We start from the raw sequence: 23,205 nt of genomic DNA on the forward strand, positions 1-23,205 counted from the left end.
GGGGTGGAAAGAGAGAGAAAAGGAGAGAATAAGTATATAAAGATGAACAGAGAGAGGGCGAAAATGAGAGAAAGACAGAAAGAGATAGAGAGAGACATAGAGATGTGTGTAAGGAGATTGGCAGGAGAGAGACTAGAGAGAGAGAGGGAAGCAGTGCTTGGGCGGCCCAAGCGACGCAGTGTGCCTGTGTTTGAAATTCCGCTCACAGCCAAAGCAATTTCCTGGCGGTGGCTGTGCTGTCAGCTGCTTGGCTGGCTGGCGGTGAAATATGGTGGCTGGGAGTCGGCCGCTAGCAGCCCCCGACAACCTGATGGATGGAGCCCCAGAGGAGAGGAACAGCAGCAGGAGAGGGTAGGGTTGGGTGGGGTAGGGGGAGCGTGGGGAGAGGAAGGGAGAAACAAGAGAAAAACAAAACAAACAAAAAAAAGAGCAAGAGGGAACGAAGGTAAATGCAGCCAACTGAGCAGCGGTGGTGGTGGTGGGAAGGAGGCGGAGGGAGACGTGTATTAAGTATATGTACATAAATATGTATGTTTAAAGTAAAACAAAAGGTAAAAATAAAAGAGCGAGGGTAAAGAATTCAAAAGCAAATCAGGAGGAAGATGGAGAAAGTACAGAAAGGGAGAGAGCAGGAAAGGAAGCTCAAGGTGTGCCAGGCAAAGCCGGGGAAACCAGCCTAATAATCTCCTCGCTCTCCCCATATGTGGAGGGGGAGGAGTGAGAGGAATAAGAGGAGGAGAAGGTAGAAACGGCTAGATTGGAGGAGGGCGGGCAAGCAGGTAAATGGTAGATTGGGTGCAGATTAGAGGTTAAACGGGTGTTACATGGCTGTGTGGAATAACAGTGAGCCTTAGGTGTGTACACTTTAATCAAATGTATGTAGAAATGCAAAAACTATTATAAATAACACTGTGAACAGCCTGCCAGCTGACTCTAGGCAATGTCTCTTGAGGCCAGAAGACAAAATAATATCTTATCAACTAAGAATTCATCTTAAATGTTGTTGGGTTATTGTTATCCTGCCTCTTCCCAAACCCCAAACACATACACGTTAGTTTATCTGAAGACAGCTGGCTGTATAAACATCGACATGCGTGTGGATTGATGTCCGTTTCTGTGTGTTAACCTTGCGATGAATTGGCTCACTCTTGCTGCGATGGCTCCTTTCCCCCCCATGACCTCAACAACATAACATAATGCATGTAGAGATTATTAATCTGCAGCAACATAATTTTAGAGTAAAAAACAAACCATACCCCAAAGTACACAAAGTATACTGACTGCCTTTTCTAGATTCCTTTTGCCAATTTATTCTGGAGACTGAAAGCGAGCCCACAGACTCATGGAAGAAAAAGCTGAGCTTCAGGAACACTGTAAAGAGAGAAGTTGAGTTACCTGACTCACATATTCATGTTCACAAAGTGAGACAACCAGATAATCCTGATAAATCTATAAGCGCTATAAAGCTGTGTAATAACTCTTCATTCTGTGACAGGTGAACACACCTGTCAGGCATATGATCCCACACATATTTTTGTATTATACCTTCATGCCGTTGTTTTCCTTAGATTTATAGTGTACATATTATTCTCCCCAAAAGGAAGGAAGCTGTAATCGGTTCTGTTTGTCTGTCTTTCTGTTTGTTAGTTAGCAGGGGGAGTTAGTTATCTTTTCTATTGATCTATCACCTTCAGTTCTATCATTTCAATGCTCTAATCTAAACCCACATGGTTGCCACATGCTACAAAGGTCTCCTTCGCACTATATTGTGAAGGACACTAAAAAAGAGGCAGTAACAGCCATGGCACCCCCACAATGTCATGTCCATGCTTAATACAATGTTCAGCTAATGCCCTGCCAATCAAACTGAGACGGTTCTGAAGGCCCCACCAGTGTGATTGATGCTTCAATTAACAACCCGCTCTGACCTCCAAAATTGTTCATTTGAAATTGTAATTAAGCAATTAGGGGCAATTAAGAAACAGAGACTGCTGAAAGAAAGTCAGAAGACAATTTGAGAGTGCGAGAGAGAGAAACAGAGAGTGAGCGAGTGTCCAAATGAAACCTCTCAGAGAGAAACAAAAGCCGCAGAAACTCCAGGGAACTCTCAACTTGCGGTGAACTTGCAGTGGCGGAAAACAGTTTAGTGTAAAACCTAGAAGGTCAAATGAATGAATTTTGTCAGACAAGTACTTATCTGCTGCATATTAATTAGAGCAGGGTGCGGGGGTGCGATGAGGGCCGTAAATGCTGGGCTTATCTTTACATGGAAAGGAAAAAGGAGCTGATTGAAGCAGGATTACAAGCTCCTGAATAAAGCTCTTGGCATCAGCAGCATACCTTTTGGGGAGAAGGGGAACTGCTGCTTGTTCAGGAGAAAAAAAGTTAAGTCTACTAGTATAATGCATTTTATCCCACATTAATTATCCAGTATAACACCTGTGGGAGGACTGTTGTGCATTTTTCTGTCTGCAATATGGCAGTATATGAAGCACTGGCAGTTACAAAGAAAGGGACGTTGCTAGCCCCTTTGACAAGTTCACAGCTGATTCATTCAAAAACAATGAAGGGACTTTAAACGTGAGCTCAGGGGCGGAAAAATAAAGCTAAAGAAGAGACCTGAGTCTGGCTCCAACAGAAGCCACTCCTCCTGTTAAACTATACAGCACAAGTAAGCGTGATGCAAGCAACTGGAGATAAAGTATCTGAATTTCAGGAGCAGGACCACGCCTCCAAACACGCTCCTCCCGGTTCTCATCTATATATGTTCCCCCAGTTCTACAAGCTGTTTGTTCTCGTTTCCTCCCTCCCATTTTCAATTCTTTAACGTCTTCACTTCTACTTAGTACATGGGGACCTGCCAGGCCCGGGAGCCGCTGCCAGTCCCCTTCGAGGCCTTCCCCAAACCACAGTTCATGTCCAAGCCATTCACCTTTACCTACTAAAACCCTGTCAAGCCTCAAATGAGGACGTGGGCCCAGCGAGTGAAATAAATATCTTAAATAAAATGGTGCAAAAAAAGATTTTGTTCTAGCCAAACCGTTAGCAAGTTGCTAGTAGTTGTCGCTACGAGTATGTAGCACAGCACTGAAAACCTCTTTGAGATTGGTCTTGTTGATAGCAGATTGCCGAGTTGCCTGTAGTTTGGATGGAAGATGCTAATTGCTCACTGAGCAGAAACAGATGATTTGCTTTCAAAGTAAAAGCTGTGTCTTAGCGCTGCAACCAGCTTTTTTCAAAAGCCACAGCTCAGTTTGAAGGCATCCCGTCTCTGGTTCTGACTTGTGCGGCATTTTCACCACCACTTGCAAGGAAGTTTGCAAGTGTTGACAAGTCGGCATCCTCCATGCAGGCTACAGACAGCCGCTGTAATGTGCTAGCAATCACGAGGAGATCTGTGACGCAGCATCTTCTTTGCCACCAATTTCACTCAATGACAGCCAGCAGCCTCCAGCAACCTTTCCTCAAACGGTCTAGGAATACACATTTTTCCTGGAGGTTGCTAGGGGGTCAACAACCAACCTCTAGGCCTCTGTGACTGAAGCCTAATTTCCATCTTCAGAGATTTAAACAAACCGCGGATTTATCAGGAGCTTGGATACTTTGATTGTTAGTTGGATTCTGACCAGACTGCTAACTTTCTGCTAGGTGTCATCTCGAAACACCTATTGGCTGCGTCTGTTATGTAAAATGGGAGTCCACAAACCAATGAGAGATGTTTCAAAAAACCACTATAGGAAACAATCACCAGCAGTCTCTGTTTGTGGTGTATTGCACACTTCTTCAAAATGTAGAGGCCTCCTGTGCTTACATATATCTGGATACGTCCACCCATCCATTCTTTTCCGCTTATCCAAGCGAGGGAAGTCTGGAAAGGTGGTCAGTCTGCCACAGGGCTAACACAGACAACCATTCAGACCTATGGGCGATGTCGAATCATCAGCTAACCTAACCCCACAAACTACATGTCTTTCAACTGTAAACGAGAGAGAAACCACGCAGACAGGGGTCAGCGAGATGCTGGATTCCAACACAGGACCTTATCGAATAAACCAGTTTACTTGATAGGTCTTTCCGGAAAATGGTCACTTCCAAACCCAAGTCAGGTGGCAAAATCAATTCCTAACAGCATATTTTCTATGAAGAAGGCACCGTTCTATTATGGAACCAAGTTAGCGTTAAATATTCTTGCCGGGGAAAGTTTCCCGCATGAAAGGATTCAACATAATGACACTTAAACAGTGTAAAAGTCTAACCCTTATTTCATTAGTTAGAGGAGCTGATTCAGGTCACAGGGGCACATGGTTAGTGACCCACTAATGATGTAGAAGTGACAGAACATGGCAGATGGCATGACCTGCTTCATGGATGAGAGTAAATGACACAAAACTCTGCCACCGTCTGTCTCCATCTATCTGATTTTCTCCTCTCTCCTTCGCCCTCTCAGTCTGCATCCTGCTCTCAAATTGATGGTGGTATTTGTCTGTTTATGAACACAGAGGTGACTTGTAATCAGGCTGAACGGGCACAGGCAGCTCTCTGCTTCAGCCCTTTTAGTGTCACATAAGCTGTCACATCTGTTGGGAGGGCTTGCCAGGAAAGCACAGGAAGGGGAAGCGAAGGAGCGTAATAGGTACAGAGAGGAAAATGTGATAAGAAAAGAGAGCAAGAGGGGAGCCGCAGAAAAAATAATCTGAAATATTATGTTAAAAATTAAGATAAGGTAAAATCCTTTGAACTAAGTTGCGAAAAATCGCATAAAAATCGCCAGAGTATGAGAGCTTCATCTGTATCTTCCTGTGAAAAGCAGACAATTCAGCTTCCAACGGAGGGAGAATAAAGAGTGGGATGTTGGAGGAATAGAAACGACGCAGGGATGATGGGGAAAAATTGGCCGTAAATCTCAGAAATGGATCAGAAATGGTTGGCTGACACCAGAGGACGTTTTAACACACACAGAGAGAGGGGAGGGAGAAGACAGAGAGGCGAAGAAAAAGACAAATAGATGTGCAAACCGCACACACAGGTCGCTAACTTCACACATAAGGCGATTCTGACCGTTGAACAAAAGAGACAGATGTGGAAAAAGAGAGTGTGGAGCAGTCAGTGTAGAAGAAGTAGGGCATTAGGGAGGATTTCAAGGTGCAAAATCAATCTGGGTGCTGTGACAGGACCTAATACGTTTGTTTCGGGGAGAAAATTAATTTTCTAATATTAAAAAGGTCAAAAATAAGCCAAAGCAACAATGACCTCTTTGTCATCCTTAACAAATTATCCAAAATGGCAACGTCAGATTGGTGGGGATACATCGGCCAGTGATGAATGCTTCTGGTAATCAGCCAATCAAAAAGAATTCTTCTCCTGCTTTTGATAAATGAGCTGGAAAAGCAACGCTTTAGGAAGGAGATGGGTCCATTTGTTTCTTTGGTCTCTTCTCTTTCCCACCCCCTCCCTCTCCGTTTCTCTATTTTCAAAACAAACAACAGGGTAGCTTGGGAACAGATTATAGCTCCTTGCATCACTGACTCTTTCAGCCATTTTCCCTGCTGACCAATGTTCAGCTGCAGATGGTAAATGATGGAATTTTCTGAAACAGTCTGAGCAAATATGCCTTGAGATGGATGGAGGGAAAGTTTACAAGCAGCTTATAAGCAAATGCTTAGGTCTCATTCGCACATGGGCTTTACTCGATTACATTTACTACGTCAAAAAACACAAAACACACACGCACAGATGCATATGAACAATTACGACTGGAAGCAGTGATGTATCACCAGCTCATCATCTGCTCCTGTGGCTTTAATAGGAACAAACCCTTACACTATTATAAGAATACAAAATGAGCATCTTAATGTGGTCCTACACATTCTGCACCCACGAGTATGCGAGGGTTTGCCTGTGTTTGAGCGATGCAAATTTTATCACCAGAGGGTGAACCCGAGGCTCCTGGCACCCCACCACACTACAGTCCTCCACCTATGTACGCACGTTTCAAGCTGATGCCAAGTGAACTTTGAAAAAATAAAACAGGTCTCACTCCACCCTTTGCCCAGAGTAGGTAAAGGGTGGTAATGGGAGAAGGGAGCAGGAGATCAACAGACGGATTGGTGCAGCGGCTGCAGTGATGTGGACGCTGTACCGGTCTACTGGTTGATCTACAACCCTACCCTCACCCATGGTCACGAGTTGTGGGTAGTGACCAAAAGAACGAGATCGCAAATACAGGCGGTGGAAATGGGTTTCCTCTGAAGGGTGGTTGGCCTCTCCCTTAGAGATAGGGTGAGAAGTTCGGCCATTCGGGAGGAGCTCAGAGTAGAGCCGCTGCTCCTCCACATCGAAAGGAGCCAGTTGAGATGGTTCGGGCATCTGACAAGGATGCCTCCTGGGTGCCTCCTGGGCAAGGTTTTCTGGGCATGTCCAACCGGGAGGAGGCCCCGGGGCAGACCCAGGAAACGCTGGAGTGATTACATCTCTCGGCTGGCCTGGGAACGCCTTGGTGTTCCCCCGGATAAGCTGGATAGGTGGCTGGGGGGAGGGAGGTCTGGGCTTCTCTGCTTTGGCTGCTGCCCCCACGACCCGGCCCCGGATAAGCGGAAGAAAATGGATGGATGGATGGAAAATGAAACAGGCAATTGAGTACGTCTAAGTAGGGACCTCTTTCCTGCTACCTTATAAATATTAACCACACTAACTCCTAAAACAAATGGGAGTCTTTGACTGATTAATTGGCAACAATATTCCCTGTGCTACAATAAAGGGCACTTCCCAAAGACACGGCGAGCACACGAAAGATCCACACTGTCTCCACTGCACTGCGTGAAACTCCATCATTATGCCCAGCGAGACAGTTTGAAATTAGCAAAGCAGCATAAACAAGAGCACAGCGGTGATGACAGTGAAGGACGACGTGCACTTTTTGGAGTGATTATGATCGACGTTTATTGTTGGCTTAAATTTACTGATGTAAGGTTTGAGTTTTACCTCAGTAACAACCAGTCAGGTACATCCAGCTTGTGAGACCTCATCCCTTTGATTTTACTTCAGGAATCTGGTGAGACTTGTTTTGATTCAATCATGTAAAGTGCGCCAAAGAAGTGCAGGTGTCTGATTCTCAGTGTGATCAGTAGTGACATTTAAAATCTCAGGCAGTAATTTAAATCAATACTGAACTAAAAAAAAACAAAACAACAACCAAACCAAAAAAAAAAAACCTGAGCAAAGCCTTTGAGAACCTTTGGGCAGAAAGCTAAGCTATCTTATTACAATCCTCTACAATGGAGAGAGAGATTGGTTTCTAATTAATCACCTGTCAACAAATTAACTGAAAATAATGTGTCACATTTTTATTGCCAATGTGTGAATAGATTGTAGCGTAAACGCAAAAAAATGAGATCCTTCACAGGTTTGTAGACAATAAAGACTGAGATGGTGTTGTTTGAATCCTTTCCGAGTGCCTTGCCTCAGAGCCTCAGTGTGCAACGCTAGCTTCTAATATCAACAAGCAACTGGCTCCTTACAGAAAGGTTACATTTTATCTAATTAAGCCAATTGAGCACGCAAATAGCGCTGGAAAAATACCTCAAATCTTGAATATAGTTCACACTGTTACACTGTTTGATATAATATACAGTATATATAATATAGAGTAACATTAGTCACGTGCAGGGTCGAGATGTTGCCTACATTTCTTGGTCACAAATGGCTCAGTCACACTAGAGCGAAAATTAGACAGCAACCTCCTTGAAACAACGAAAAATCAGTGGTTGCTAATACCTGTTGCTAACAGCTGCAGTAAACAACCGGTCGCCCAGAGGTTGACCCGTGCAACACCCTTAACATGGAGGCAACCACATTACTCGTTATGCGATTGCACAAGTCGCCTGGTGCAAGGCAACCTGTCTCCAAATAACTGTGGTCTGACTGGGACTGTCTGCAGTCACTCTCAGACAGATTAGTGAAAGTTTTCAAATAATAACCATCTCGTTTATAACAGTTAATTTGAGTCAGTCGTGTGTAATGTGTGTTTTTGCAATAGGGAAGTCAGCTCTCCTTATATTCCTATATGAAGCCGAGGTTGGTGAGTATGCATGTCATTTTGCAGCTAAATTGCCATCCTTCAGCAACTCTGTCTGTATTTTGGGAAGATATTTCTGTTCTTGACAAAAGTTCATCACTGGGGTATTGCAAAAAAAATGCATAAAAATTGTCAACTTGATCCCATTTAATTGCAAAGTGATAGCAGACTCCATCCCCAAATGTTTGCAGCAGATGGCCCCGCCCCTCCCTGAGCCTGGTTCTGCCGGAGGTTTCTTCCTGTTAAAAGGGAGTTTTTCCTTCCCATTGTCGCCAAAGTGCTTGCTCATAGGGGGTCATATGATTGTTGGGTTTTTCTCTGTATCTATTGTTGTACGATCTACTGTACAATATAAAGCGCCTTGAGGCGACTGTTGTTGTGATTTGGCGCTATATAAATAAAATTGAATGAATTGAATCTTTTACTGCATGCTACTGTAATTGTCTTTAAGTGATAAGTGACTGCGAGCAATCGCAGACCTGGTCTCCGTCTTCGAAGCAGCTTCAAATTGTGTTGGTGCTGCTGTCTCCAAGCACTGTTTTCTGTGACTGGAGCATAGTAAAAACGGTGTCAGTAAACACACATCTCCTGGAGATCATACAGAAAAAAATCGGCTGACAACCATTAGTTGTTTTTTAAATGCTGAGGAAGTCCAAACTGGGGTAAACAGTGTATTTGTTTATGTTTGATGAATAGATTATTTTAAAATGAAACATTCACTGCTTCGCTATATCTGCAAACACCTGTACACTTTGATTTAGTTTCCTCCACGGGAGGAATATTTAATCATCGTTTTTATGCGGGCACTATTTCTTTGGGTGCAATTAATTTATTTCCCTCCCGCCAAACTGTTGCTGTTCAGTTTTTCTGCATTTATAGATCAATAAAAACAGTTACCAGAAACTGTGAGCTGGTTGATGGGACCTAAATCTCTGATTTTCAAAACATCAGTTCTTGTTTAGGTCAGATTTTGCATAAACACGGGTGCGCTCCGAAAAGTGTTGAATTTCTCCATAAATATTAGTCAAATAAAAGTTTTCAGCCATCAGTGGTAATGCAGTGTAGATTGCTTCTGCTACAAGCTTTGATTTTAAATGGCACTTGTCTGGAAAGCTCCTTACAGTTATTGAAGTCATTGCCTGAACAGAACAAGGAAGTTATTTTACCAACAGAAAGCGAGTGTTGCTGCATTCACAATGACTGGGAATCACTTTGGAGTGACTAAGGTATGCGTCTCAAGAACGGCAGATGGAGTTTGAAGCTGAATGCTGGTAGGCTCCTTTGTGACTTTGAATTATGATGCCTTATGCATAGAAATGTGGGTGTTTAAAGAAGTAAAGAAGTCGTGGTGACACGGCCTTGGGGTCAGATTTATGTTCATAATGGCTCACAGCAACTTCAACCTGAGATGAGATAGAACTGTCAACTTGTTACACGACATTTCGATCTTCCATCGCAACATTTATTGGCTAATCGTTACTTTTTATGTCATGATGCTCATTTAAATGCATAAACTGTTTATGATAAACTACGCCCTGAAGTGGTGACTTATTGCCGCTGGCATATCTGGATTTGATCTTGAAATCCAGGTTTGAGACACATATTGGACTTTTGAATATAAGAAGAGGTCAACAAATTATCTACATGATGTTAGAGCTGTATTAGCAAACCACCCAAATTAGGCAAAATGCAAACAGAGATGTACACACACAGAAAAAACAAACAAAAGTCGACTTAAATGTATCTGCTGCCATTTCAAAAGAAAGAAAAGAGAAAAAAAGTCTGTCTAAAAAAAAATCTTAGGGAATTTTTTTCTGTAAGTTCTGCAAGTCATCGTGTCACAGTATTTCGTTTGGGCCTGGGTTTGACTGCACCGTTGCAACACCTTCATTAGTTGCTTTTATAGCCATTCTGTTGTAGATCTGCTGCTGTGTTTGGGAACTTTTTCATATTGCATGGCAGCATACATCTGACACTGAATGCAGGATGCACATTTGACTTGAATATTTTGGTATAGAGAGGTGTTCACGGCTGACTCTATGTCTTTAAGATGCCTGGGTTCACCATTCCTCCACCACCGTGCTTGACAGCTGGTATTAGGTGTTCGTGCTGACATGCTGTGTTTGCTTTTTGCTCTTAATCGCTGTGCATTATCTCCAAATATCTACAGTTTGGTCAGGTCCATACGAAGGATATTGTTCCAGAGTTCTTGTGATTTGTTCAGATGCAACTTTCTAAAGCTAAGCTGCGCATGTTTTTTGTTGTTGTTGTTTTTTAAGAGCTTTTTCCTGGCAATCTTTCTAAACATTAAAACTTAACATTTAACATGCTAACTGAAGCCTGAAGCCTGTAGAGTCTGATATAGCTTTGCTGTGATGTCTAGTCCTGTGTTTATGTGAATACTCCAGACCTGCAAACTGCTAAAACTCCTGGTTTTATTGAGGTGCTTACACTCTCTGCTGATCACTTAATCAAGAGCATTAGCAGCGCTTGGTTGCGCCTTACCTCAAGTCCTATGGTAATGGAATACTTCCTTTTCATAGGGCTCACTATATGTTCTCATGTCATGTCAAAAGTTGAAGCTGCAATTCCAGCAAACCTAAGTTCTTTGAATTTTGATGTTGGAGTTTGTTGTTATGAGTTGGAAAACTCGTTACCATTTAAAAGGTCATCTGTAGCCAGCAGACACTGTTAACATTACTGCAATTGCCCTGTGAAGGCATCATTATGAAAACCTGCACTCTTAACACCTTTTTAGACAGCTAACATGAAGCAGCGACATTAAAATGGCAAACCGGGGCTGCTGTTCAAACTGTTTTTAGTTTACTTGCTGTGACTCTGCAGTCCCTGACCGCTGCCACCCACCTGTTTGACTGACGTGCTGAATTTGGGGGAACTGTACTGCGGTGCCTAATATGCCAGTTGGATATTTTAAAGCTATACGATGATGAATATTCTACAGAACGGGCGAGCGTGGGTCAGGATATTTATGTTTAATTTATACTTTACAGCAAGCAAAGATTGTGTAATGTTAAGAGGGGCAATCAGTTATATTTTAGCAATTGCTCCTTTAGCGGCGGCTCAAACAGTCACTGATTAATTCAACAGTCTCTCAACTGCTTCCTTAATATGGTTTAAGTGTTATCAATGCTTAATTGTTTGGTAGTGTTATGAATAATCCAGATTCCCAGGTCTTCAAGCTTATTCTAGCTTTTGTATTTTAAACAAATAACCACGCAGAGTTACCAGCTAGTAAATGGACCACATACAGTATGCTAGCTTAGCCCAACTGTTCTGCTGTGGCTGCTGCTGCTCTCCTGTTAATGGAGTCCTCCAGCAGAGCCCTCCAACCATGGTAGCCTCATTAGACTCTATGCCCGCTGAGTGAGACGAGCATGAATGGAGGGCAGCAGCACAGGGCCTCCTGGCTGCAGAGTTGGCATCGAAACTGGCATCTGGGAGCCCCAGACATGAGTAGTGTGTCTGATGGGATTAACTGGCTGTGGCGAAAGAGAGACAGAACAGGAGAGGTTGCCCAAGCTTCCAAATTAACTCTGCAAGACTGAAGGCAATCATCGGGGAGAAGGGGGCTACAGCACGACAAGTGCTGGTGGATGGTTATCAATAGAAAAGGAGAAGGAATTCAAGTCTTCTGACCCGCAGGAGTGGACTCGGGAAACACATGGTCTAATTCTGTGATACCGACTGGGCTCTTCATTTTCCCAGCAGTACTGCTACAATTAGCATATTTTATTGTGAAACAATCTTCCATTAATTGTATCTGCTTGAGAATGAATGTGTGCAAATGTGCTGAAAAAGACTCGGTATAGTATCTTTTTAAAAACGAAATGCATCTGACAGAGAATAAGAACGCGTATTTCAGGATGAAAACACATTACATTCACTCATCCATGTTTCTAAGCAGTGCTGCAGTTTTGTAGCTGTTTGTTTGTGTACATTCTGTGTCTGTTTGCTCAGGCGAGTATGTGTGAGTATGTGTGTGAGTGTGTGTGAATGACAGGCATGAGTGGATCACCCTGCCATGACAGAGTCTATCGATCAGCGTGTCAGCGTCGAGGGAAAAGGTTAATCTGCCCGATGCCAGCCCCGCGCCTCACCCCATCTCTGGCCTGCCCTGCATCCCGCCCCAGCCTGCTCCCTCTCTTATCAGGATTAGAGGAGTGTACAAAAGGGCAGAGTATTCCCAGGACACACGCTGACCTTCAGTAATCCCACCAACCTGCCGCTCTGCTTATAATTAACATCAGGAACAAAGATGAAAAATCCCTAGCCTCCCTGTGTAGCGTTCCTCCAACTGAAAGTCTCAAAGTAGAGAAGGAAAAAGTTACAGTAGATTTAAAGACTGAAAGCACACAGTCTTGCTTCAGTAATATGTTTTGAATGGCCAGGAGAGCCTAGCTGACATTCTAGAGGTGCTGACTGGCCTCCTCATGCTCCCCAGCGCACACACCCTAAACACAGACTGGAGAAACATGCTGAACCAAGCAGGGAGAAAGAAAACTGTTCTTGGGCTCAGTAGACGCTACTGTGGAGAAGGAATGTTGAGCACATAACAGAGGACTGTGTCTGTTCGCGTGCATGTGTGTGTGTGTGAGAACACACTCACCGGGTCTTGGTTCATCTGCACTATGAGTTGTTTCACAGCGTGCAGTGTGGGGTGGGCCCACGGAGAGGGATCCTGCCAGTGTCGATTCAGGTCGAAGCCCATCAGAGAACACCTGTACACACAAGCATGCGCGCGCGCGCACACACACACACACACACACACACACACACACACACACACACACACACACACACACACACACACACACACACAGATAATGGAAAATCAAATGCGGTTTGCCTTACAAATGACTAAAGGCACCTTGTGGCCACAAACGGTGCAAAGTTGCACTTGCTCAAAGCTTAAGTTTAAAAGTGACCTCTTGTCTTTTTTATACAGTTCTTCACTAATTAAAAGATGGTTTTAGTATCACATGCTGAGACTGCCACGTTATAACAATGATATAAAAAAAAAGCATCCCTGTGCCTGAAATCACTTCCTTACTTAAATGACTGAGTAATTTCTTTAAAACATTCAGGATATCAGGTTTGTAAATTGTCATCTTTTTCCTTTTTTTCAGCACTTTTGTTTCTTTGTAAAAAGCTCCAAATATACAAACACGGAGTAAAAGATGGAAGCAGCATCAGTGTAAACTGTAAAATATGTAAACATGCATTCTTTTTAATGGACAGCAGGGGGCGACTTCACTGTTTGCAAATAGGTTTTGACTGTACACAAAACAGCCCTCGACTCCTTGCCTCTGTGACCTCAGTAAATACATTTCTGATGACTTTAAAGGCTTTTTCACTTTTTACTGAATAAAACTATTAAAGTTATAAAGGAGGATCGTAAAGTGCATTCTCTAACTAACTATTTATCAGTCACAATTCATTAGCCAATCAGCTTGTGGTGTCCTCGGTTTCACTGTATGGTTGCAAAACACCAACGCTCAGCTTGAGGGCTCTGTAACCAGTGGGTGGCGTCACGATGGCTATCTTTCTACTACGAGTATACTAGCATTTATTGCACACTCGAAATTCAAATCCTCTAATAAAAGGGCAGCTGCTAAATATGATGCCCTACATAGTAAACTGAGATTGATTCAGGACAGAAAAATGTAGGCCACAAATTCTTACTCGATTCAGCTCGGCAAGTGTTTGAAGAGAGGAAAAAAATCCTTGCAACAAATACACATGATGCATTATTGGTAAGAAACGGTAGACGCATTAGAAGCAGACTGGGAATGAGGGAAGTGCCTGAACTTGTAATCAAAGTCCGGCTGACCGGCAGCTGAACCACGGATGATGTGGCACGTGCCCCAAACATTAGGCTGCTGTGGCGCCCAACCTTATAGTGTTACCAGGAGTGTCAAATTGCCATAATGGGATGCTTACATCTAAATATGCGCCCTAATCTGCTGTGCTTTGTGACATGTCGATCTTTGACATTTGCTAAAGCCAGTGATAATGACACAGGAGTTACTGATACTGCAGGGCAACTGAGCAACGCAGCCAGCCATGAACAAAATACTCATCCCAGGTTAACTGCAATTGATTATTTGCTCTGCATGTATCCATTTCAGTCTGCTCTCCACTGTGTCCTGCTGAGGTAGCTGTGTGGTTTCTGTGTATGCGTTCTGTGTGTCTGTGTCCACGGATGAGGACTATAACTATTCACCTACTGTCAATATGCTGGTTATCACCACTCAGTGCAAAAACAAGCCAATGACAATAGCCTGAACCATCACCAGTCGCACTGAATGGTATTACTGAGATTGTCACTGTGGGAAGCAACTAAAGAATCCCTGCACATGTATTTTGGGGACAGGGGCAAGGCACCACCACTAGATGGCGTTCACAAACACAGTGGGAGTGTGTTGCATATCTTGGTGAGCATTAGTATTCTGAGGGCTGAGCCTATTAAGTAAAAGGCAATTATGAAGAAGGGAATGAGAGGAGAGGAAAACAGAGGAGAGGAGGATGCCCACAGAGCTGCAGCAGCAGTGTTAAAGACAGAGTGGAGGAGAGGATGGACAGAGAGACTGGCAAAGAGAACAGCCCTACAGCCAAATACTATCTTCTAACAAATGCACTGCTGTGAGCTATATGAATTCATTAAGCTCTCTAAAGGTGGAGTTAAGAGGATATAACCCCACAGAGTGTGATACAAAACCATGTAATGTGTGAGTTCTACTTAGTGTAGGGACGGTTTAAAATTAAGAATTAAAACATGCACATTTGTGTACCTGTAATTGCCCAGGTAGACTCCGTCGGGATTTAGCATGGGGACTATCTTGAAGATCACATGATCTCTCAGGATCTGAGCAACAGGGTGGTGGCTCACCAGGAAGTCAATCACACCTATGAAACACAGGCACACACACGGAGGAAAATAGACTTGAAAAGAAAACCAAAGGCAGGCTGGCAGTTAATTGAGTTTTGAGAAACAAAAGGAGAAGGAAGGACAGCGAGGGGCATCATCAGAATCGAGGGAGGAATAGGAGACGTCAAGCCTAAATCGATACAAATGGAATGGAGCTGACGGCGCTGGAAAAACAGACAGCACACGGCGGACTAAAAGCCAGCTCATCTGATCCATGATGATGCATATGCACACTGAGATAGATAGATAGATAGATAGATAGATAGATAGATAGATAGATAGATAGATAGATAGATAGATAGATAGATAGATAGATAGATGGGAGATAGATAGATAGATAGATAGATAGATAGATATAGATAGATAGATATGATAGATAGATAGATAGATAGATAGATGAGATAGATAGATAGATAGATAGATGATAGATAGATAGATAGATAATAGATAGATAGATAGATAGATAGATAGATAATAGATAGATAGATAGATAGATAGATAGATAGATAGATAGATAGATAGATAGATAGATAGATAGATAGATAGATAGATAGATAGATAGATAGATAGATAGATAGATAGATAGATAGATCACACTTTACCTTTCCTTTTCAGTCCCATTACCTATAAACAAAGGAACCCAGCAGGAGCTAACCTGACCACTCTGAGCCGATGGAAAGGAGCAACAGAGCCATTAAATCCTGCTAAAAGACAATTTCCCAAAGGTTCCTAGTTTTTCAAGATGCTTTATTAGTTTTGAGTTACCAGAGCTCAGGAGCAAAGACACCACAACACAACTGTATTTCAGGACTATAGTTCGAGTTGTTATATAGAAATATAGGCTCAGGTATCTCTTCTGTTAAGTTTCAAGCATATTATACTCAGGTGCAAGGTCAGAATTATAATTCCTTTGTAAGTGTGAAAGGACTGACTGCTCATCCCTTTTCATTACGTATAGTTTCCAGACAATATCAGAGATGTGTTATTACCGATAACATGTTGAGCTTTTTTTTAGTACGATGAGCTAGTCTGTTAATTAGTCTGGTTTAATGGTTTGTTTTGCCTCTATCCACAGCACAGGCAGCCTGTGTGCAGTCCAGATCTGTCTGGAAGCATTTAGTGTTTTATGAAATGAAAAATACAACAAGAGGAGCAGATAAGACCATTGAGATGACAACAACAGCAGTTCTCGTTTCCAACATTTGACATGTTTACGTTGCACCTTTATTTAAATGTTTACATTTTACACTGTGTCTCAACTTTTTTTTGCAAATGTGATTGTGCTACATTTAACATGTTTGGAAAGAATTTTCCAGTTTGAAAAAGGCTAATGAGGTATAATGTAATAATAATGTAATCTCAGCTGGAGACCAGACATTTTGGTACTCTTGATATTTGTTTTTCTGAGTCTTGTGATAATTTGCTAAATGGGCTCTTTAATAGAAATAAAAAGTTTTAAAAAAATTAAACAAACGAAAGATCTTTAAACAAGGATTTTGAGCCGTTACATCATCTGGAGAAACCACGGATTATAAAATAAATCTTCTTTTTTTTTCATTTCATTTTCAGGGCGTGCAACGATGATTTTGAATTTTTGAAAAAGTGATGTAAAACATGAGTCAACAGTAGCAATAAACATCCTGGTTACTAACAGCAAAATGTATACGTACCGCATTGTGCAGTGCATGCTGACATACGCTGCTGTGCACACAGGTGAGTGGTTCTGCATTTGAATCAATGACCTCCCATTAAAACTTTACCTTGACAAATAAACGAGGCGGGAGACTCTCCGGGGTGAACGCGGGCGGTGAGAAAGACCAGCTTCTTCTCCCGTTCTGCACTCATGTGGTCTAAACAGGGGTAGTGAGAGGAGTTGGCGAGGAGGAGAAGAAAGGTAAAGACAGGGTACCAGAGGGAGAAAGAGGTGGTGCTGTTAATGCATAAAATTCTAGCAGACCTTTAGAGCAACTCCAAAAACGTATTCTCGGACACAAAATAACAATTGAGAGTTGGTATTAAACTTAGATATACATGTAACCCATAAAAGTCCAGTGTGAGAGGTTGGGTCAAAACACAGGCTGACCTCACAGTCTATTTTCAGCCAGATACACATGAATCAATCATCAAACCAACACACGCCACAGAATATTCAATAGATAAGGTGAATTATACATCTATAGGGTCAGGCTCTGCTTGCAACAGGTGTGACCTGATAGAGGTCTTCTTTGAGTTAAGACTTCAGGCTTGCTAAGGAATTCTCTGTGGCTCGACGCTCCACACATACTCCTTGGAGATGTTGTTGCACAGATGTGTTTGACTTTTCTTGAGCTTTTCCTCTTTACTGGTGTATTTTTGCACACACAAGGACCACTAAACCTTTTGAGGTTAAACATCAACATCATATTTCTTCATACCAGTGTGAATGACTATATTCTAATCATTTCAAGCATGATTGCATTACTAATATTGAAAACTAAGCAACATAAAGCTAAATAACATAAAAAAGCCAAACATGATTTATTCATTCAAACCACAAAGGTTAAAGTTTCGCTGTTTTCTTGGCTCGTGTTTCTCTTCTAATCTGCTGTTGCTAATGGATGAAAGTGATTGCGAGCTTCATTGCGATACACAAACTTAATATCTTATCGATTCTTCCACCTCTTCTGCTGAGCACAGAAAATGCTAATTAGCAACAGGGTATGCACCTTTCCTTCTCTTTAATTCCAATTTAACCTCAGAGCAATGAGTGTGTGCTTCTCTGCGTGTGGGAGCACACGCGTGTCTGTCTGAGGAGTTTGGAGTCGTAAACAAAAAAAGCATTGTTCCATTTAAGCACTCTGCCTCTGATTTTATTTCGCTTTTTCCTCCCTCTGCCCTTCACAGAGACAAATGGCTTTGCCATTCAGGAGTCTCCGCGGAGCGGGGCAGGGCGTTTGTTGTAAATGTGAGTGCTTGCGGTTTCGCTGGCCGCTGGGTGCTCGGTGTCTGTGAAATTCCATCACTTACAAATTCTACTTTGGCCTCGACCCCGGGCCACCGTGTAGGCTCCAGATACAAGAGCACAGCCATCGCACACACTCAGATACACACACTCACTGTACGGTGCAAAGCTGCAATCAGAAAAGGGAAAAAGGCACACAGCCATTTTCCCTACAGTAAAACCAAGAACCCAGAAAGTTGTGAGCCAAACTGGAGGCAGCTGCCAAGGTCCCGACTGTCTGGGAATTCAACCATCATAGCCATGCTACATTTAGTCTCAGTGCTAGTGTGCCCTTGCTGCTTCATCAAAACAATCTCTTCCAGCAGGCTCCTGGAGCTTACAATGGATGTACTGTTTATCCCACATCGTTCTGTGAGTATCTGTGTGTATGCGTGTGTTTGCTCGTGTGTGTGTGTGAGACTATGTCTCCTCAGGGCTCTCACAAATGCTCCCCAAGTAGTTGTTGTGTTTATGTGTCTGTATCTCTGCATTCCTCTGTATCTGACTGTGCGCAGCCAAGCACTGTAGCACAAAATTAAGTCCCACTATTCCATAGGCACACTGACACCCGCAGGGAACCTGGAGGATACAAGCACCACAGCTAGGTTATACATAAAAGAAAATCAGGCCGAGGTGTGTGTTGCACAAAGGTAACACAAAGGTTAGGGTCAAGTTTCGTTTGAGTGTCGAGCATAGTTGTGCAGAAGCGTCTCCTGACCTCAAGGTGTCAGTAGAGATCAGCAGCCGGGTGGCTGTGGAGCGAGACTGGAAGAGCAGCTTGGAAGACACGAGGAAAAGAGAAAGAGAAAGAAAGGTAGCTTTCTCAAGTCACAAATGATCTCATTCGCCTTTCTGGAAAAATCTTTTTGTTTGTCTTTGCTGACAGTTCTCAGGAATCAAAGTACAAACAGAGAACATTCCTCCACCAATGAATGCTTTTCCTCAAGAGTAGGAAACGTCAAACTAGCATCACTCTCACTTCAGTTGTTTGACAAGCCAAAATGGGTTTTTTGAAACTAATAGTTTTATTACAAAGCTGATATAAAAGAAATATAAATCATCAAATAATATAGACATGACAAGTTGGAACCAGCAGGTGACATTATATTTTGCCATAACTCATTAACTTAAGGATTAATGAGTGCAAATATCTGTAAAAACTGACAGCTGATTGACCGATTAAGTAAACATTTCATAACTATTCTGGGTTGAATTCAAAATCATGGCCAAAAATGGTGATACTATATAAACACACGGATAGTTTTGTCCTCTGTGTCTCATGTTGGCACTCACAGATCAGCCACATGCAGGGGGAAAAAAGAGGGGGTTTGCTAATTTGCCAAACCAAAATATACATAGCCATAGCAAATGACCACACAGTGCTGGAAATAAGAAACATAAGCATGCGTTAGGATGAGACGGCTGGTGCGTCTTCAGCATGAGAGATGTTTCCATTATGCAGTGGTTAGAAATGAATATGTCGGAGGGTTTGGACAAACCATTAGAGAGGCAAAGTTGAGATGATTTGGACATATGATGAAGGAAGGCATGCAGGGGGTCGGTGTGACGTAAGGTGGATGATTCTGTCCCCTAACAGGAGCAGCCCAAAGAAGAAGAAAAAGTAAACAATTATTTTACATATTATGTCACGAGTGGTTTTATTATTGTTATTACTATTGTTATTCACCCCAGCTGGTCGTGGCAGACGGCCGCCCCTCCCTGAGCCTGCTTCTGCTGCAGGCATCTTCCTGTTAAAAGGGAGTTTTTCCTTCCCACTGTCGCCAAGTGCTTCTTCATAGTGGTTGGGGTTTCATATCTGCTATATAGCGCCTTGACGTGACTGTTGCTTTGATTTGGCGCAATATAAATACAACTGAATTGGATTACATCAATTACCTACAACTAGTTTAACCATAGTTATTTATTTGGCCTTTTTAATGCGTATATTTCTTTATATATAGTATCTATTTAAGTGTATTAAATTTAGTATCACATTGACTCTACTTACTTATTATATAATTGTATTTGTACATCACTGTTGTGATTTATGTGAAGTGCTGTAACTGTGATCTACCAAAATACGGCACCTACATATGTTAGCGATCCATCAGGCGCCCTTTTTTGTGACGTAAATTCTTCATCCCGCCATGGAGACGTGGTCGAGTGCCTACACGTGAAAGGTTATGTTTCTCAATTACGAATCTCTTTAATTTTAACTTCACGGCTCCACTGGTCTGTCACAACAGCTCAGAACATGACTAAAAAAAATCTAAGAGTTAGGTGAGAACGAGAATGGAGGCGTACGCTACAGTGAGAGGGAGGCGGCTGAGCAGGGGGCGGAGGGGGAGTTGACAATGAGTGAGTGAAGGCAGCGGAGGCAAAATTTATGCCCACGCTACCAAATCAAAGAGCTCCCTCAGCATATTTCTCACCTGCCAAAGTCACGAGCCGCACTAACTGCACATTACCGCTCATTCTCTCGCAGCTCGCCAGGAGGAAATAAAAAATTAAAGGATGTCAAACTATGATCAGCTCTGATAAATATGGAAATTACCAGCGAGAAGGAAAGTGCCAGTGAAAAACAACATAAATCTAATGGATTCTGAAGGTCAGCCCTGATTGTGCTGGTCAGCTCTTTCTGTGACAGCAGGCTCGGGAACTTGGGGTTCAGTCTCATAAGTTGTGACGTGATGTAATTAACTGAGATCTTCTTCATCGTTCTTCTTCGACGGGTACAAAGGAAGCCCCGTCAAGACCTTCTGGAAGACATGGCATATATTTAAATACATTTACCCTTTTTTTAGACTAAATTTGATTCAGGGAGATAGAGGTAGACTTAGCTTGTGCTTTAATATTATTGATGTCCAAACTTTCTGACGTAAAAGGCACTAAACTGTGACTCTCCTCACTTTACTGGACCCTAAATAGCATCTTTGGTTTTATATTAAAGCAGATGAAATATGGAATATCTAAACACTTTGGCACACTGCAGGGAGGGATAATGTGCTCCTGCATATACTGCAGCCCTTTTCCATATACACAGTTTTTAAAAAAGCATATTATACAGACCAAGGCCTCCCTATTTCTCTGCCTCCCCCCCTAACTCTGCTCTGTGGATTTTACACTGTAATAAATTAGCCTCTCTTTGGTGAGATGGCAACAAGACACGCTTGAAGCTCTGCTCGGTGTGTCACGTTGAGGATGGGCGCGAGCTGTAAATTGTCACTGGCGTTGAATTTATACAGAGCCTTGGGATGAACTGCGGTGCTGTATACTGCCCAGCTGAGTGAGACCCAACAAGCATCAAAGCTTTGTGCTTCTTCACCCCCAGCCCACTCCACCTGCTGACACCACCCCTCTGCCACCTCAAGGACAACCGGAGAGACAGAGAGAGGAAGAAAAAGAAAAAACGGAGACAGAGAGAGATGGCGGTGTGTGCTGAAGAGCAGAGGGCTCTAAAGTGATAAGAGTTTTATGATGCTGTTTTCTTCCCCAGGAATTGACCAGGTCCGCGACTTAAGTTCTGTGTATGTGCATGTGGGTGTGTTTGCGCCTGTAGGTGCTCGAGAGCCTGTGGCGTGTCTCAGATTTATTCATCTCATATTATTGTGGGGAGGCAGGGGTACCGCCAAGGCCTCCCCACACATTAATAAAGCATCCCCTGTCGCTTCACACACCACACATTACACAGCTAAACTCTCAGAGAGGTGAGAAGGGGGGGGAGAGGGAGCAGAGGAGAGACGCCTAAAGGAGGAAAACAGTATGAACGTTACTAATTGTCATGAAAATAGGAATCCTGGTGTTTTCTCTGAACAGACAAAAAAATGAAATCTACAGAGTGGAGGATATTTACACAGACAGGTGTGAGGACGGAAACACAGAGGACGACTGGAAAGATAAAAGGAGAAAGGACGGCGAGGGGGAGACAGAGAAGCAAACAGACAAGAGGTGAAGAGGAAAACAAAGAGAAAAAAAACCCAGCAAAACAAACACAAGAAACTTTACTCAGCTACTTTATAATTTGCTTAGCGAGTGAATAAGATCCTTGCATGAGGGCATCGCCTATAAACTGCTGCATAAAAACACACTCGCATTAATTCCTGATTGCCCAGGTTAGTTTACCAGTGTAGCTAGGCTGCAGCGATACGAAGCTATTTGTAATCTGTGAAAGCGCAAACTCCCAAATCCACTCTTACACTTAATGATGCCACTAAAGAAGAAATCAAAAGCAGGAAAGTTAAAGACAGAAAATATGTCAAAGTCATGCTGCACTCTGACATCTTATGGGAGGGATCCTAAAAACTGTTACAGTGGGATGACTTAATGATCTGTAAACAAAGACAAAATACATCGTTCTTCACCCTCAGCTCAAGATAACTGCGGTCATAATGATAACAACAACTTGGATATATTCCAAATCACTAAATGTGTCAAAAGTCGCCCGGCAGGTTCTTTGTCAGGGTTCGTCTCTACGGCTTCGTTGGCATTCAGTCCAAGTCTTGTACAGAAGAGCGGATCTGAAATTCTTTCGCACCTGATTCATGTCACAACCGATATGATGGCTCTGAGTCAGAAGCTTGTGAAGAAGTCATAGCAAGAACTGAGTGGCGCAGCATTGAAAAAGTACATAATATCAATGTAACTCTGTTACTGCTTACTAGGTAGGGAGCCCTTCTCAGGGTTCATAATGGTTTGCTTTTCTCCCTCAAGCCTGAGCTGAAAGGGAGAAGCAAAAGCTTAGCTGCCTCCATAAAAGCTCAACTGTCCCACTGTCGTACATGTTATTTTGCTGTGTTATCTGAAAATTTACAATGGTGGGTCAAAAATTTTAATTGCTGCCTTTGGCTTTATTTATTGAGCTCACTGTTCAATTATGGGCTACGTCTTGTAAATTGTATTACTCAACATGACAGCGTAATTGCTGTTTGAAAGCCCTCTGTAAATTGGAGAAAAGTAATTTTGAATTGGACGAGGGGGACAGAAAGACAAAGGCAAGTGAGCCAAAGGTAAAAGGGGACACGAAGACATGTGGTATGATAGAGTATGTGCTAGATTAAACCGCATCCACCTCTGAATTCTCCCTTTACAAACTCATCCTGTCGTCTGCTCGTCTCTGCACTCGTTTCCCTCTCTGTTTCCTTCATCCTCTTGACCACCTTGGGTGTGTGTGAAGCTGACGATTGCAATCAAAAGCAGAGATGC

General features: G+C 42.8%; 1 protein-coding gene across 1 annotated transcript in view; it reads right to left on the reverse strand.

Annotated features, from left to right (window-relative positions):
• The window catches only part of agbl4 (AGBL carboxypeptidase 4), a 335,409-nt gene that overhangs the window by 19,425 nt on the left and 292,779 nt on the right, over positions 1–23,205 (reverse strand). The window contains exons 7-9 of the mRNA XM_005920756.3: positions 16,784–16,873; positions 14,887–15,001; positions 12,702–12,813 (exon numbers count right to left, since the gene is read on the reverse strand). Coding sequence (XP_005920818.1) covers positions 12,702–12,813; positions 14,887–15,001; positions 16,784–16,873 — 317 coding nt within the window. The remainder of the gene's footprint in view (positions 1–12,701; positions 12,814–14,886; positions 15,002–16,783; positions 16,874–23,205) is intronic.

Source organism: Haplochromis burtoni, unplaced genomic scaffold (assembly GCF_018398535.1).
Source record: "Haplochromis burtoni strain Fernald_Lab_line unplaced genomic scaffold, NCSU_Asbu1 Contig_42, whole genome shotgun sequence".
NCBI classification, from domain to species: Eukaryota; Metazoa; Chordata; class Actinopteri; order Cichliformes; family Cichlidae; genus Haplochromis; species Haplochromis burtoni.